The sequence below is a fragment of the Bombus fervidus genome, chromosome 7 (genome assembly GCF_041682495.2).
Source record: "Bombus fervidus isolate BK054 chromosome 7, iyBomFerv1, whole genome shotgun sequence".
In the NCBI taxonomy this organism is placed as follows: domain Eukaryota; kingdom Metazoa; phylum Arthropoda; class Insecta; order Hymenoptera; family Apidae; genus Bombus; species Bombus fervidus.
Window position 1 is genome coordinate 1,957,188 of NC_091523.1, and position 18,771 is coordinate 1,975,958.

General features: G+C 42.1%; 1 protein-coding gene across 2 annotated transcripts in view; it reads left to right on the plus strand.

The window, feature by feature from the left end:
* Window positions 1-13,477: 13,477 nt before the first annotated feature.
* Window positions 13,478-18,771, plus strand: part of Tfap-2 (transcription factor AP-2) — a 197,300-nt gene continuing 192,006 nt past the window's right edge. The window contains exons 1-2 of one of the 2 annotated variants that reach the window (XM_072007420.1): window positions 13,478-14,395; window positions 16,067-16,258. Coding sequence is in view for 1 of the 2 variants with exons in the window: in XM_072007423.1 (XP_071863524.1) it covers window positions 16,223-16,258 (36 nt within the window). In the remaining variant the exon portion in view is untranslated. The remainder of the gene's footprint in view (window positions 14,396-16,066; window positions 16,259-18,771) is intronic. The other variant, XM_072007423.1, reaches the window with a different exon arrangement.

An 18,771-nucleotide genomic window follows, 5' to 3' on the forward strand; every position in this document is an offset into this window, starting at 1 on the left:
ATTTCGCTATTGTTCCGCAGCGTGATTGAGTCCATTGTTTTTCCTTCTTGTAATTATCAGAAATAGAGACTCGAAAGGATTCTAGCGTAGAGGTTTGAGTGGCACGAACCACAAATCGAAAATGTTAGGGGAAGACGTACATTGAGACACAGAACCGGAGCATGAACGATGAGAATACAAATTTTGTAAACCATTATTATTCTTTTATGAATATTATTAAATTTATCACCTTCTAAGAATTATTAATTAACAAAAGATTTGTTTCGAGCGTTCTTGCATGTATTTTATTTCATTTAAATGTACTACATAGTATTATATAGTATTAAATGTATTATATACTTACTATTTCTAATAGAAAATATTATTTAATAATAGTTTATTACTATAATATTATTATTAATTTAGTTAGGTATTAGTATTAATACGTAAATATTTATGAATCAATATGATTATATTGTCGGGTTTTATCAAGTATGCATTAACACATACCGGTGACACGAGCGTCAAACTTTTTAGCTACGCAACTATTAAAATATCACCGGATGCGTCCCGCGGTACTTGTCCGCGAGGAAATACGGTCGCCGTCAATTTCCAATCGCGATTTCGATCGATCGATGGTAGGATTTTCGGGCGATGTACGATGTTGAAATTTCTGAAAATACTCTGAACATCAAACAAAACGCGAGCTTTCCTGTCCGCGGCAGTCTGTCGGCTGTTGCTTCAAAGCCCTGACGTTTTCAATATTTAAAACTGGAGTCGAACTGCATGGTCGCATCCGGCCAATCGTGTGTGCGTCTGCGTTCGTTAGATTGCTACGGACTCCTGAACTCATCTGTCAAATTGCAAACAGCAAAAAACTAGAGATGATTAAGAAATCATCGATGCATTGACGATGATACGTATGGTTTTTCGACGCGATGCATATAAACGATATAACGATATGAAACTGAAAGTATGGCAAATTCATTTGATCAGCCATCATTTTGAGTTGAATCGCTTTGAGATGTTCTCAGGGTGGTTAGATTTTTAGGCTGGAGGATAGTTGTTTAAGCAATAGTGTTTGTGAACGAATCGAGAAATAAGATATTGCTTTGTTTTATTACAATGCACGTTCTGGACTTATAATATTATTTTGATCTAACATTATCTTTTTACGAAGTATAGATTTCTGAGTGGTGTCTTATATTTGAAAACGAAATTACAAGTTTCTCCTGTTAACTGGTTTTTCACGTTTTTCTAAAGAAATGTTCTATGTGGAGCACCTCCTGGATACGCGAGAAAAATGTAGTAAATAATTACAGGCTTTCACACGCGAGATCTTGTCGAGTTTGTAATTAGAATTTTTTGACGCAACAAACTACGTTACAGAAAGAAATAGGTCGGTGGCGATCTTTCTCAACGCGTTCATGCGTAATCGAAATTTTTGCGGTGTGACACTCACGTATCACGTTTCCCTTTCGCTCGAGGCGCAATGGTGTATTATACGTCCGCGTAGAATAAAGATCCTTTGACAAAATTCTCCCCGGGGACTCGCTTTAGGGACGGCTATATGGCCACCAGGAAATGACTGAACTGCGTTAGGATATTAGGTTATGTTAAAGGCGTTTCCCCATAAGAAAGTCGCATGGTTTTCGACAGTCCTGGCTTCTGTATCGTTTCATGTGCTATAACGAGTACCGATAATGCACGCGTTGCAATAGTCGAGTATTATATATTTAACATTTTATTCAAAAACCGAAATCCGCGTCAATCAACGTGCATGGTATTTCGCTTGGTCGATTAAAATTGTTTCAGAACATCGTGAAAAACAATTTTCACGATTTATACCTTATAAAGTTCGATTGTGCTGGAAAAAAGTTCGTCTCGATTTTCATCGATTAAAATGTATGAAACGTAAACGAAAACAAGCTGGATACAGCGGGTACACCGACGAGTTCGAAAATAATTAATTAACCCATACTCCGCGATTCCTGTTAATTAGCAACGGGCTAAAAAGCGGTGCATGGAAGAGGCCATGGTTAATTTCTCGTTGAACGTCCGACTTGACTTCGGTCCCCCGCGTATCCAATATCAACTATGAACCGCTTATTCGTCTCCCTCTTTTCATTTCTTTTTTCGCTGCCTGCTCTCCCTTTTTCTTTTTCTCCTGTTTTTCGTTGCGCGCAGACCAGCAATTTATACACGAGCAACGGGGGAAAAGCGAGAAATATATAATAATAAAGCTCCGGGAATAACCGGAACGTCAGTTCCACGGAGACCGGTCGTTGGCTGTAACCGATGAAGACATAAACCCATGTCCACGCGTAATTTAGAGTTCTTAACTCCCAGTAGGTGGTTGGCCACCACCCGGGGCTCGAGACACCTTATCGTGCCCACGGCTACGAACGTTCCTCTCATCTCTCTCGTTGTCTCCTTTTCTCTGTCCCTATCCCTATCACGTGCGCATACAGGGATTGTGTCCTTTTTCTCTTGTACTTTCGTTTCGCGCCGCGTGCTTCCTTTTTCCTCTTCTCTTCCTTCGCTCCCAGTTTCTGAACGTGGCCCCATTCGGGTTCAACCTGCATGGCGTATACACCAAAGTACCATGTTGTTTTACAAGCTGCCGTGCGTAGCGATCGTAGCACGCGCAGGATTAGTACGCAACGTGGTTGGCAGTCTGTCTGACCAGATAGGACGGTACACACCGGTGTAGTAGAACGGTACACACCACGCCGGCTCCTCTGAAAAAGCTCGATGGTAAGCAAAAAAGAAGCGAGGCTTTCGTGATAGGACAACGTTTGCACCGTCGGGTCAGAACCGCCGCAGCGAGAGGCAGCCGGTCATCCGGCCCCGATGCACGTCGACATCCGACCTGACACGTACACACCAAGCCATTACTTTCAATTTATGTTCCTCCTGATCCTTAAATCGGCAAACTTTCGGGGACCGCCCGCGGGGCGCTCGAGCGCCGCTAAAATATATATATATATATATATCTCGGGTACAAGCACACCACCAGAAGAAGAGAGAGAAGACACGAGGCGAGGATGTGCACGAGCCCGAGCACGGATCAGTATACGCACAGGTAACGCGACTTCTCGTACGGCAAGAGGAGAAATATGCTTTTGGGGAAGCTGGAAAAGGAGGCTGAGATCGACCGGATGAGGGACGAAAACCGAAGAGAAATGAAAAGAGGATTGCGACTATAAGAGCGAAGCAAGAGGATTTAACTCGTGCGTACACGTCTACGTGCGCGTGATCGCGCTGGGTGAGCCCCGACATAATTTTTCTTTCGACTAGTAATTTTTGCTTTCGTGCGAGCTGGTCGGCTGTAATGACGTCATGTTGTCTACGACAACCGATAAACAGAGAGTATCCCTATATAAGTCAGGAATTGGAATCTTACACGCATGCTACGTAATTAGCTGTAACTTTCGCTTCTATCATCTAGATAATTTCAAGTATCTTGCAAAATATACAGAGCCATTTTGTTGGAAATCGTTCGGATAGAGTTCTTCTTTTTTCTTTCTTTTCGAAAGTAGACGTAGCTTCTTTTATATTTTGGATAGATAAAGAAATAGAACACAAGTTTAATAGTTATGAATTAAAAAGTCGAGTAGCCAAACAACAATACTTTCCAGATAGTGCCATGATTCATTTAGGAAAATAAAAGTATCGCTTTTAATGTTCGCATAAGTTTTCATATTTTTAGATATACACGATCTGTGGTTCAAAAGTAAAAGTGAAAGTTCAACGGCCCAAAGTTTTCTTTCCAAATTCGCCAAAGTATACGAATGTAGTAACGAACCATGAAATGATTCCTCTTATAATATTTGGACAATGGTATGATGTTTTTAAGACTATGATTTAAGAGCGAGACCCGGTTTGTTGGCGGTGATCGAAAATATTCAGCCTGAGGCGGCGATTACTCATGAATTTTCATTTATTCACTCGACATTCACGGAAATTCAATACGTTAACTACAGAATCTATATTTTCCCTGGGTCCGCTATAAAATAAAGTGGCCCGAGCAATTAGCACGTTAAATAACTTTCGAAGCTGTTGGTTTTATTTATTTTTTTCACTTTTTTTATTTTTCTCTTTTTTTTTATTTATCAGTTTTGCGATCTCGCGTTGCTCCGAAAATTGTTCGTTAGACATATTGCCGTCTATTAATATTATCAATGATTCATACCAAATCACGGGTGCGCAGGAATCAACCATTAAAAATTGTTCAGTACTAAATTCACCAACCGTTTATTGCTGAATCGCGGAAAGAAAATATACGCACAAATGTGTATAAATAATGTAACGTTAACAAAATAAACCTCGATACGATTCCTCGTGTATATTATTTTCTATTTTCCGTCACTTTGCTTTAAGCATTGAAAATATTGATTGAATCGTTATTGAAGAGTAATTCCGACTATACAATTGTATCGATGATGTTTGATCGCTGAATAAAACGCGTATTTGAGCAAATTTAATTACAACGCATTTGTCATACATTTATTTACTTTACCATTGAAATAATATTATATTTTATTTCTACGTTCGTCCTCATTTCATGGGAAAAATGCAAATAGCAACAATCGTGCAATTCGTTTAGTTTTCTACAGATATTTTACGTCGAATATTTGATTTATTTAAAAATAATCACCTTTAATTTCGGTGTACTTATTTTTAGTTTTATACAAATTATCCTTTATAAAAGTTCTACTTTCCATATGGTCGATAAATAAATAAATCAACGCGTTTAAAGTTCGATTATCGTTTGCAAAAAATGATCGCTTCGCACCATGTTGCGGCTTTACTTTCGACGGTTAACACGGTGCCGCGAGGTTAAGCAGAGAAGACGACGCGCGAGCTACGCGTTAAGCGAGCACTAAAAGTTTAATTGGGCCGTCGGACGCGTCGCCGCCAAGTGGTGTAAAGGGCAGAAAACTGGGAGGAGTTGGTGCATCCCTTTCTTCGCGGACGACCTAACGGAAAAGGGGGCAAGTTCTGGAGAAAGCCGGGTTCGTATCCGTTGGTCGGACGCGTGGCTCTGCCCCGTGTGAAAAGGAAGAAGCCAGCCACGGAACAGAGGGGTGGAGGAGGGAACAGGGGTGGGATAGAGGGAAAAGATAGAGAATTGTCTCCGACAATGCGATCCCTTCCAACCTGGTGGATCGAAGTGAGTTTTGAAAATGTATGCGCACACGGCCAGATTCACAAGGAGGGCTGTAAACCCCGCCTTAGGCCAAGCTCGGGAGGGTCCCTTATATTCCGCACTAAATTTCACCCTATACCCGACAGACGACGCTACTCCCTTGCTCCTCGCTACCCCTGACCCATTCCACTTTCCCTCCGTTTCTTCCCTCACCGCCACGACCATGTGTGTACGAGTTTCGTGCCAAAGCAGTGACCCACGAACCAACATATTGGCGTTGTTTGAAGAACGAGAATTGCTCGACGCTCGGTTGGGGTTCCTGCGACAGAGCGAAACGATCGATCGGGTAGCCGCGATCGTGCCTGTTCGCTGTAAATACCGCAGGCCTCCTTTTGATCGTCACGTAGCCGCGTAATGACGAATGCATTCTTCTCTCTTTCCATCCCTCTTCTTTCCCTTGTCTCATCGAGGAATCCCTTCGCCGATAGAATCGCGCTGAATCGTGCACGACGAGACAGGGGACGATTTCCTTTCTTAAGTTGTCACTGGCTCCCCGAATAACGCCGCCGTTTCCCGCTCGATTGCGACTCGGAGGGTGGCTGGTGTATGAAAATACATGTTTCGATCGTTTCAAGATACTCCCAGATTTTCAGAGGAGCATTCCGCGTGTCATGGAATTTGTAACATGTACGGAAATTGCTACACAGAGGTTGATGTTGTCGATTTTTATAGCGCAGATAGTAAAACGAGTATAATTACTGGAAGGAAAATGTAGGAACGTAGGAAAGCCATAAGAAAAGAATCGACCCATTCTTTAGACCCGTAGAATTCTTTAAAGGTGAAAGGGCAACGAAAGAACCAAGCAATATTGTTTATCGCGTGAAATCCCTCTAACCTCGTAGCTTCTCTACGAAGGATCTTTTCCCAGTGTCCGATCGGCGAATTTCTGGCAGGTCCCCGGTTCTAACCTCGAATTTATTTTGGGGGGGTTTGCTCCCTCCGTCGGGATTCCATGATAATTGAGGTCTAGCCAACGCGTATAAGGAGGAATATTTGTTCTCTCCACTTAAAATCAAGCCTCCTCGCATTCCCATATTACGCGGTTTCGTGCCGCTGCCGGGCCAGCTCCGGAATGCCGTAGCGTGCGCGCCGCCCACGCTGCATCTCCAGTCTCGCGCGCTCGTCCGCACGCACACGCCGAGCGGAGCGTCTACGAAGTTTGTAATGCGCGGCGAACGGCGCACACCGTGTGTCGGAGAAAACACGGCCTCGTGTGCGAGAGCAAACGCGCGCGGCATCACGACGGGACGGACGCGCGTTAAGCGAGGACGAGCGGTGAGTTCACGCATACACGCGCTCTTCGCTTCGCGCACAGATTAAACTCACGCACAGGCCGGCCCCGGGGGCGGCGTGCCAGCCAACTAATGAGAGAGGCGAGCGACCGAGCGCGATGATAAAGTCTCCGGTTCTCTCTCGAGAGTTCTCCGTACCAGGACTCTGACCCGAATCTTTTCTTCTCTGCCGCTCTTTCTTCGACTTTTCTCCTTCTTCTTGTTTCCCTTCTTCTTTGTGCAGGACGCTCGCGTTTCCGAGGAATCCGTCGCACGTACATGCTCGGTACATATACATATGTGGTAACGATATACATATGTATACTATCGGTGGGCGGGTTACCGTACAAACGAAATGAGATTGCAACTGAAGAGCCCGTTATCGATAAATTTTACCTCTCGATCATATGATATATACCTTCATGTTTAATTGTAACGGAAGCGTAATGAACGCACGACGTCGGCAATAACGCGGATATTAAACGTTCCTCAAGGCAGCCGCCGGGGTTGCTGTTTTTCTCCTCTTGGTCGTTTCATCGAAGAACGAAAGATCGCGCTGCGGAAAAATCGCTTCCTTCTACAGGCAATTATGCTAATGCGTCACTTAGTCGCACAACCCTGCACGAGCCGTACAGGCTTCGAAGGAACACAAAACGTACTCTCAAACATACTCTGTAGCGCAGCTCGGTGGTCGCGACGACGCTTGTATGTTCTTCATGGTGGTTTCTTTTGCCTGGTTTGCACACCCGTAGCCGCTTTCTTCGACCTCGAACCAATCCGAACAAGCTTTTAGCCTGCATCCCGCGTATGTCTCGTAGAAATTCCAGCGTAAGGGGAGAGGATGTCTGGCTTGTGTTCGCGCCGTAGGTGCACCGTTGAATGTTCAATAAGGACCGAACCAATGTTTTATCACGAATTAAGAGCTGTAGCCTGTGCACCGGCGTAACGTGCTTCACGACGTGCTTACCTACCGACAATGTTCAGCCTGGAATTCGTGCAGGAGGATGCCGCACCGGTCACTGGGTTCGTTTTCAAACGCTACTCGAGCACGCCACGCCATAGGCTGAACGATTCTCCACAAGCACAGGGCCTACTATGCTACCAGATCCTGCGTCGGAGCTTCGCTCCAACAAGAATTGACACGCGCTTATTAGAATCCACCGGATAATGGCACAAATCGCGCACCACCGTTGGACTTTATTCCTCGCGTAAGATGCAAAGACTACGGTCGAAGTATCGAGTCGTGTGCCGTTTTCAAATGCTACTGGATCACGCCACGCTGCGGGCGATTCGGCGTAGCCACGAGAACCGACAGAACGTCGCTCATAGTGGAACGAGTGGCTTGGCATACTGTTATTAGAATCACCCTACTTATAGGAATACAAGTACCTATTCTTATATGCATACGTCTTTCCGTGTTTTACCTCGCACGGATGAGCGCTAATTTCGGGACGCTTCGGTCTATCGAGGATCGAGATGCTGCGAGACTTGTGGTTTCCACAGTGGAACATATTGTTATTCAAAACGTCGCGGTCGAGAAATTTTCCTGGAGGGTGGAAGATATCAGCTTTCCTTGGTCGAGTATTCGACGAAAAATTACGAGGACTTGAGTTGCACTCGAAGGATGTTGCTGGAACAGTTAATTGTACCTATATTGTAATTTTATGGTTACTCAGCGTGTATCTTTTTACTGGAAGAGTGGTTGTTATCTAATTGGCTAGAACAATATCGATATATGTAAAGTGCAATACATAATACAGTAATCGATTATCCTTTTATTTCTTTATTAAGCGAAGAAATATCGTTGAATAGTAATAGTTAAAGTTTTGCAACAGCATGAAACACTTAATAGTTTGTTAAATTACATTTAAGAATGAATCTACAATTCTGGACGTCCTTAATCAATTGATTATTAACAAATACCTAAATTGATATTTTCACTTTCTAGAAATAAATTGTTTCTCTCAATTCTAGAGAAAAAGATACAATCTCCATCACGATGGAAAGAAATCCGCGATAATATCGTGCTCGATATTCCATTCGCGCTGAAACGCGAACCCTCTTACAAAAATATCGTGGGGCTTCAAAGGGCGGTAAACCCCGTTCGGATTCAAAGTAGTAAGAAATCACATTTCAACCGAACCCACGGAGTCCAGACGTTAGGTAAACCAACAATTTGCATGCCATTACCGTGAGGCGTTTGTACTTTGTAGCGGGGCGTTTTGCCGTGGCAACCGAGACTTGTTTATTGTAATTACGAAAGTTCGACTTCCAGTCTCTTATCTCAAAGTCTACCGTCGAACTTGAACGTGCAAAGAAAAAGTATCGGATATTTAATGGAATAAATTACTATTGCTTAATCGTATTTATTATGTTTTCGTCATATTTGTACTTGTCGGAAATCACGATAAAAAGGCAATTTCTTGTAATATGAAATCACCGAAAGAAATGATAATTGCAAAAATTTTTTATAAATTTACTATGTAATTTGTGTCCGTCGTATCGCATAAGTTACCGTTATCTTTGAATCAATCCCGTTCAACCGTGAACGCTTCACGTTTAAATATTTTGTAATACATTCTTTAACAGGATGCCTATTGACACAATATAGTAAACATTTAAACATTCGTTTATATAGTTGTCCTTAAATAATCTCAATTTAAAAAGAAATTCAGTATTAAAAAAAAAAAAAAAAAAAGAAAAAGAGTTCACAAAAAAATCGGAACAATGTGATGCAGTACCTCGAATCATTTCGTGGGTGTAATCTTCGAAGTAGCGCGGGGTAACGAGCCGTATTCGAGGAAGAAAAACGTTTGAAAAGACGAAATTTGCCACGCGCTTAAGTCAACAAGCTCTTCACCGCCCGCGGAGGAAAAAAGGAGAGGAGGTTATTCAGTGGGCTTTCAAGATGCACGAATGTTTTCAGAAAAATCAGCTCCAGATACGCACATTTTTATGGTCCTGACGGCGGTAGCACCTGACAGCCTCGAGCTGTTCGTGAAACGTGAAAGGATATACATGGAGGACGCGTCGCGTTTGCGGTCCTCATGATCAATAGGGATCAGTATCGATTTCGAAGGATCTGTTTATGGCAGTAGACGGATCATCCGGGATCTATTGATTCTGTCGTTCCACCAATCGGGATCTTTCGTTCGCGTATAAAGATGTTTACGCGAAAAAGACTGTTGTAAAAGAGAAACTCGGATGGAAAATGGAATCATGTCAGGTTGAGTTTGTTACACTAACGCATGTAGTGCTATGTGTGAAATTCGTTATTGTTTAGCTCGTTTCAAATGTTATTGCAGAATAAATCGAACGACCAAGAAAAGATTTGTGTTTAAATGTGCTGTGAAATATTTTTACTTAAAAGTATGAAAGGTATAAATTTGATCAAATAAATTTGTCGCTATCCGTTATAGAAGACTATATGTAAAAAGAAAAATTATAATTTATGAAACTGTTCGAATCACATTTCCACTAAACAAGTGAATTTACGGAGAAATTGATTTATCAAATATTTCGCTTAAACATCGTGAGAATGTTAATATCAATATTTATTTGTTGGAGAGGAAAAGATGGATATTACAGAGTAATCAAGTTTATACGCGTTTCGAGTATGTCTATTAGAATTTGCCAGAGTTATAGACACATCATTCAACTTGCTGCGACGCGGAAACCACTTAGACACGGCCAAAGTTAGGTCATCGCTTCGGATTATTAGGTAATTAGGGTAAGATGGTCTCCGTGACCATCTCGATGATGGAGAGGGGCCACAGTATATGCCAGACTACCTACCGATAGATAAACACATGGGCAGATTACACAGCGCTCTCGGCTCTTGCATGGATATATGCAATTTAACTAGTAATTTCCAACTTACACCAGCTTAACTTTGGGAGTAATGATGTAGTAGTTAAATTGCATCACACGAGCGAGTTATGGCGTTATAATGTGATGTGTTCTGGAACAAAGTGGATTATAGTAGATTTCTTAGAGAGTGACTTCTCGGTTAGCTGCTGAAGTTTGGTTATAGGAAAGATTCGGTCTTTGACCGTACGTACATCGTTCAACGAGGTAAGCTAATTTCTTAATGGCTCTCGTCGTGAATAGCGTTAGGCGAGGAAAATTAAATACAAAAGAAACTTCATCAAGTATGATCACTATAGATCGTAGTATATGGCTTTTTTCGAATTCATAGTTTCACTGCAATACTCACGCATTTACGTCGTCTTACCAGTATTACCAACATTCTCTGGAATATTTGCAACTTTGAAATCTGGGAAGTACTTAACATTCCCATAATTCAAAATCAAATTTGTCTTCCTCGCATTATGATTAGGTTCATATTACAAGGTGCATCAAGTGTTTCTTCCCTCCTCTTTGGAGTAATCTCTTACCATTCTCGTTTACAACTATCATTAGCAACATTCCACGCGCCCTTTCGCTTTCCGCCTTTCATTCATTACTACGTTTTTACACGCAAACGTGTTTTCTCGCTGTAGTAGCCAATTTCTCAGAATTCTGTTCGCTCTGCACCCTTAATCGCATCCTCTGTGCCTTTAAAAAAGCTTACTCATCGATTCGGGAAACATAAGGAAAAAACATAACTTAAACACCATAATAACCGAACCTCATTTGACATTCTACTCACACTGGACGTTAATTCATGCTCTCGAGCAAGGAAGAGGCCGGACAACTGGCGGCCACTGATAGGTAGATACAGGGACGACGAGAACTTTAATTCCCTTCCTTTGAACATCCTCCTTGTCGAGAAGTTTGCATATCGTATTGGTTCGGTGTCTGCACAGTGCGCATTGTTCGTAGAACAACACAACTACGCTCGAGATATCGAACATCTACGGTGCTATGCCAAGCTAGTGACGACTCTACGAAGGTACTCGACTCGATTTGACCCGGTCGACCCATTCGATGTTGCTTCGAGTTCGAGTTCAATCGGTTGGTCTCGTTAATTGCGCAACGCCGATCCGTTGTTTGTCGATCTTGCATTTCTCGCTTCTTTCTCTACGGGCTATTCACGAACCATCGTGGATACCCCGAAGGATCGCATCAGGTTGTTCCTGGGCGCTAATATAACACCGGTGCTTCCTCCTCCTCGATCGAGTCACGATTTAACATAGGCGTGGTGCGCCGCTCTCCGGCAAGAAGATGGACGGTTTGACCTCTTGCGCGAGTTTAGAGTTCGATCAGGGTAACTGGAGGCACGTTGTGACGTGTATCGTGGCTTCTTCACGAAGGTAATCACTTTTCTATGGGATTTTAAAACACAAAAACTCTACGAATAACGGTTAATATATCTTCCGTGGTTTGGTTTATTATCGATCGCAATGACTGATTGTTTGCCTTATTCGCAATGTCTTCCCGGATGTTACGTTACTTTTTCTGATCGAAAACGTTGCTGGTAACGCTGAAATCCATAATATGTTGAACAGAAATCGATTTACCATTACCATTGTAAAAATCGCGGAGAATCGATCTCTTACGAGTTGGTAGGGAAAGGAACCACTCTCCGGGAGGTTCGTCGAATTCAAGATTCATGGTATTCATGATAAGGGCTAGAGAAAGAAAAATGCAACGGGAGCGCGCATGGAACGGTAGAAAGCCAGAAGTAGATACAGAGTAAAAAGACAAGGGATGAAGAAAATGAGAACAGAAACAGCGACGGCGTGAAGACCTGCCGAAATCTCCAGAGGGAAAAACAGAAGCCTCGTCTTGACGTGTTCTTCTTCGCTTCACTCCTCCCCGCTCCGCCGCTTTTACTCCTTCAGTTTGCACCCTTCCCTTGATCTTTCTCTCATTCTAGAACCGGGGGTAAAAGCATGTAGTGGGATGGGCAGTAGAGGTAGCGACAGCAGGGCTGTACGAAGAAAGGGGCTGTAGCGTGATAGTCCCAGTTCGCTGGGGACAGGATGGTGGGGTGATACGAAGTCGGGTTACGTACAGTAGTAGCGTAGTAGTCGCTCGTCAGGAGGGATGATTGTAGAAGAGGAAGGGGCATCGATCGGTCATGCGCAGACGATGCTAAGCATTCGTCGTCCTTTTCGTATTACGCCCGTACAAATGTATTGGCGTCATACAGTCATACAGTTCGTTCTAGGATTAGAGGTGCGGAGGGTGTGGTGTGCGGAAACCAGCCCTCTGTCCTTGTCACGCACACGCATACACGCACACATCGTCTACGCGACAACCAGGAATACGCGTCGATCGCGTATTCGATCTTGTACGTTCGTTGTATTTTGGATCTCTTTCACCACCTCCCTTTTCTCTTTTTCTCTCTTCACTGCTAATTCGTATGCGAATACATATCGGTAGACATCCTAATTTCAATACCACTTACAGCGCATTTTTTTAAGTTTCTACTTCTAAATATGGTCTAGTTTCGTAAAAGTCTCTGCTGTGATATTTTAATATATAATTTGAATACAGTGACATGAGTTTATCGACCAATGTAAATACAGGAAGAGAAAATTGTGAAATCGAGAGCAGAGAAGAGGATACGCGATCGGTAGGTCGGTTGACGAAGCTCGGCGCGTTAAACGAAGCGCGCTCATATAGGTTATATCGCGCAATCATGTAGGTTAGGTTAGGCTATCCCCGCCGGCAGCTGCGTACAGTAGGGAGGCCGCGCAGGGTCCGTCATGTGACTGGAGGCGGAGGCACCACACCCCCGTGGGGTGCAACGAGTAGGGGAAGGTTGGCGGTGGACGCGCCGCAGGTGCGGGCGGGCGGGCTGACGAAGCGAAAGGGAGGATGAGGAGGTAGGGAGCGTGGTTTACTAAGGGTGGCTGTCGAGAGGAGTTGGGGGGCGCCGCGGCGCCTCTCTTGCCTCAAGCGCAGTGCGACGTCGCGACGCGCCACGTGCGGTGGCAACACACACCGGGGGAGGTACAACGTACAAAAGTCACTTTCTTCCTTCCTGTCGTGTATCGTCGCGCTGGTCGTCGTTTCCATCCTCGTTCTCGTCCACGCGTCTTTATATCGCGGCACACGGGTCACTGTCTTCTATTAGTATCTACCAAATTTCGTGTCCTCCTACTGCCAACTGATATCGTAGTGTCTGCCGATTATACGAGCCATCGTCTAAGTAGTCACAGCGAGGGTGTGAGAGCGACGAAGAGAAATAAAGAGAGAGTGAGAAAGGAAGCTAGAGAGAGAACGGAAAGAAGGAGCGAGAAAGAGAGGGAAGGAGAGAGGCACGAGTCGAAGGACGAAACAATATCGCACAAGAAAAGGCGAAAGGTAGGGAGAGGGGAGGCGAGTAAAAGAGAGGGCAAGAAGGGGATCGAGAAGTCGATGAGAAAGAGAGGAAGACGCGGGTTGCATTTCGAATTAGCCCTTGCTAATCTAGCCGAGGATTAGGTTACCGGGCCTTGGTCGTGTATGTGAGTAAGCGTGCGCGAGTGCGTATATTCGAAAACAATAGGCCAACCGAAAAGAAAGAGAGATCGAATTGATTTTCTCGTTAAAAGTTAACCTGAAAACCGCTTACCGTCTCGTCCTTTCGGGAATAGGACAAAAAATCTTTGGAAACACGATGACGTTTTAGCACCAGCACACACATTATAGTTACGTTTGGAATCGCGTCGCGACGCACACGCTTTCCTTGTGTTTCGCGAGCCGTGAACACGGTGGATCCTCGCGGGGCTACTGACACGAGTGACAGGAGTTGTAATTTTGTAGTCTTCTTTACGCGATTCTAAGCGCGAATCAAACCACGTATCAATCGCGAGAACGTATCGAGTGTTTTCCTTCGAACGACCCCTCGTGACGTGTGGCGTTACTCCGTTTTCGCGCTCAAAAAACGTCTGGAACGAACGACGCTGTGTCGCTGTGATTTCAATCGTATGGTCGTCTGGGACTGATTTTGGTGTGTTTCGGCGTGAACAATCTGTTAATTTATTCCAAGAAACTTGTGGTGAGTACGCGAGAGTTCTCTATTCTGTTTTACTGCTTTTCGTGATTTCTTTCTCCGGTTACGTGACATTTAAGGTTATCTGCCAACGAGTATAGGTTACGTAAGCTTGTTTCGTTTTCAATGAAAGAAGACCCGATGCTGTTTTTGTGCAATTGATCGATATATTGAGGAATTCTAAATCAATTTTGTGACTCGCTCCACTTTGTTCTTAAGAACTCTATAATCTAGACTCAATAATTAGGATACTTATCTACATAATTTTTATGTCGTTCGTATCAAGCCCTCGTTAAATTCCTGATTTATCATTCCAAGGTACTTAATATGGAAACGTCATGTTAAAAAGTGAAATTTACATAATTCGTACTTTCAAGTGCTGATTACGTCTAATTATAATCGTAATATCTACACGATAAGTACCATTAAACTATTGGTGACCGTAAGCATGTATTAATCGGATCATTACCTCGAATATAGCGATATAATAAATAATTTAAATAACGAAATTATGTATTTTTTGTCGAATAGCAGAGCAATATCGACTTACGAAATCACCGTGTACCGGGATAACTCGAGTTATCTTTTCGTTTCGTGAAAGTGTTTACAATTAAAAAGTGGTCGTGCCACCTCGGGGAGCCGTATTTAACTTTGCTTAACTAAGTTCTCTATCCGTTGACGGAGCGCCCGAGGGATTTGAAACGACGACAGTATAATTCACATTTTTTCGAACAACTTTCAGTTTTCTTCTTGTCCGTGCCTTCGTATTTATTTTAATCGCTCGTTTCTGAATTCGGCTTCTATTCACGCTGTTTATATGTTTTCTCTTACATTCCATCAAACTCTCTACTATCTTCATACGCCTGTACTGTTCTTTGATTTTTTCGAATACTTGTTGTAGTAGATTTGTTGGAAAATTCGAAAATGCATCATCATGTTTTATTGTAAGCGCGGATTATAACGCTCGAGCTTTTAGCATTGTTGCCGTATAGAAATAAATGCATACATATCGTTATTAACACATTCGGAATTGTTACATATAATCGTCCTCGTTGATTTCAGCGAATTTCATTTTATTTCAAAACATGTTAAGTTTGTAGTGAAGAACCACTTCCGCATAAATATTGCATTGTTCGGTTAAAATTTGGCGATATTTCCATTAGTTTGAATTGTTTGTCATAAAAATTTATTTTCGTTGAAGTAAATATTACTTAAATTTAATCTATTAGGTTTATCTGAAATTGAATGCTTTCAATCGTAGAATACATACATATATGAATTGTTTGTGTTTGTTTATTTGTTTCTGTATAAATGAAGTTTCTTTTATTATCTCTTGAAATATAGCATAATAATGAACGAATGAAAACAAGAACGAAAACCGTAGTAATAATACAATATGGCGTAATAGGAGAAATATGAAACGAATGGATAATGATGTAATCGGTCACGTAAGCAATTAGTAGTATTTTAAGCTTTAAAAATAGAATCAATGTAATCAATTATTCTGAGATATGTATAGGTATGTTTCTTTCTTTTTAGTGCCTATTCTACATCGTAGTTCTCACAATGTTATTACAATATGCAAATCCATAAAAATCTCTTTTCTACCTTTTTTCTATTAATCGATCCTGTGTGTCCAACTGTATATAATAAAATTCTTAACAAATATGTTTACAGGACATTTTTCACGCTGTGGAAGCCACCGACGGAAGATGCCGCCTACCAATCAGCTCGGGACGTGAGTGAGAACTTTCATATTGACGAAGTGCCAACTGGCAACGGGTTCTGAGGATCTACAATATTTTCTCAATCACGGAGGACACTAACAACAATATGTCTTATCTCGCTCTGGACTCCAATGCCTGGCAGGTAAGTGTCAATTTCAATTTTCAGTTGCGTTTTCATCGAAACGCAAGCTACAACAGAAGTAACGGAACGGTAAAAAATCTATTGTTACGTTCTTACGAAACAAATTGATAACTCTTGTACACATAAAGTACCCTACAGTAGTTGCTAAAGTATATTGCCATTCGTATCTTTCTAGATTCTATTTTGCAGATAGTAGAATACTTTCTACCAAAGATTGTTATAATACCTATTCATGGAAAAGTGTGACTACTGGCAATTGTTCCCACGATCGTTTCGTTATTACTGGCACAGTCTGTACAATGTTCCTTCTACAATGGAGAATAGTCGAACGATTCGAGTGGCTCAATTAATTCGGCTTTTTCGACACGCGTTAACTGTGCAAAAGTTAAGAGAAATGCTTGACGAACTGTGACGTATAAAAGTCGGTTGGGATTATATGTAAATGCAATTACATCGTGTAAATACGTAGTTGTATGCCGAACAGAGGCAACGCGCGAAGCTGTGTCGCTTAATTCGTGGAAAGTGCAATAATTTAAATGGTAAATATTTGTTGACGAATAGATTGCTTTTATGGGTGCCGAGTTGTGCACGCGATGAATCTGCGTTGTTCATTTTGCGTTGTTAGAAATCACTGGTGTGTTGAAAATGCTAGTATAAAATGTCTAGTACGCGGACGCGTTTCGCAAGTAATATTCAGTTTCTGTTCGCTGCAATTGAGATCGAATGTTAAATAGCTCAGATAAGGGCACTAAATGGGCCTTGTATAATATATATACTATTGTTGCGCGATAAAATTTGATGGAACCTGTAATATACATAATTTTCTCAAACAATGTGATTATGTTATAACGGATGATCAGTTATTCAATGAACTGAAATAGGAGTAGCTTTTAGTTCGAAATTATCTGTCAATATTACTCTATATATATATCCGTCTTTTTAATTACTCGAGCTTTATTTGAAGTTTTTCTATTAATATTTGTACACCGTATAAATGTATATATCGTGTGATAAATATGCTGAACAACACAACAGATATACCACAAGTAAAATAGGACCAATATTAGACACACAAGCCAAACGTATGCAAAAGTAAAAACACCAATTTGCTACAATTTAAATTTTCATTTCCGAGCTTCCTGCAAACCAACTCCTCGCTTAGATTTACTAGTTTGTATCCTGTTAATTTTCAATTCGTACGATCAAATAAAATCCCGTAAAATTCGTTTAATTAAATTTAGCATTCGATTTCTCCGAAATGCAGACTGAATTCACTTTCTGTAAAAGAACGCCACTTGAATAGATATGCGACTCTGAACAGGATTTTTAAGATCGTCGGTCGCGTGCCCCGATTTCGAGCTATTACCATAAAAGAGAACTCGTGGATCGTGTTGAACGCTCAGTCGGACGAAACGAGCCGGTGCAGCCTGTTACCTCGGGCATTCCTAATAAACGTCGCAGATCACCGGGGACAGATCAATCTTCTTCCGTGATCGCGCAACGATCACCGAGGTTCCTCCCCATTCATAAAGCAGCCAACCAGGCGACAGATACGGATCGAGCCGCGGCAACTCGGCTCCCTTTTCGCCGGTTAATTCTCCGCTGTAGTTGCAGTCATTATCGAGGCAAATTAGCGACGCTCGATTCGCGTCCCGACATTCTGTATGCGATGTGGGGAACGAGTTTGCGCGATTACGCCTGTTGAAAAACGACGCCGTGTGCAGAGATGAGCGTAAATTAGGCAATATTCAACCAGCGATTGTCATGAGCTTAGGTTCATCTTGGATCTGTTGTTTCATGGAATTAAGAGTAGCGTTGTTTTAATTTTGTCACATTGTTAAATTGGATATTTGCTTTAGAGAGTAAGTTGGATCGAGGCAGGTACGCTTCTTAGCTGTTATGCGTGACAATGACAGATTTCTACTATGAAATTTAATTATTTTCATTACAAAGTCCATTGTTGACATTTTCTTATATGAGGACTAATGGATATTAAGATACATCTTATAATTTAAGGTAAATGTTTGAAGGTAAATTAGTCAATTATAATGGTGAACACTTAAAAACAATTAACCCTGTGAAGAAAGTTACCAACATGAGCAGTTTCGGAGTAAATCAGCTGCTATCGAATCAGAGGTGGTCATGAAAAATTAATCGTACACATCAGACTTTCGTTTAGAAGAAATTTCTCTCGACGATAAAAAGTTAATAGGATTGCAGGGAAACCTAAAAAAGATCATTCGTGTGGTGAAAAACATCGGTAATCGTCGAAACATATTCGACACAGTATGGCGGGTATCAAGATTCCCCTTCGGTAGTCACGGAAATCACATAGCGACGGCAGGAAATGTAAGGCCTCAACCATAGCGGATAACGGAAACACGTTTAGGCAGACTCAGTCCATATCGAATTATATTGTTAGAGAACTTCACTAGCTTTACCTAGCTTGTCTAAATGACGGTAGTTTTGGCATCGTAGCCGCCTCTTCCGGTCCGGAGAATACACAGTTAGAA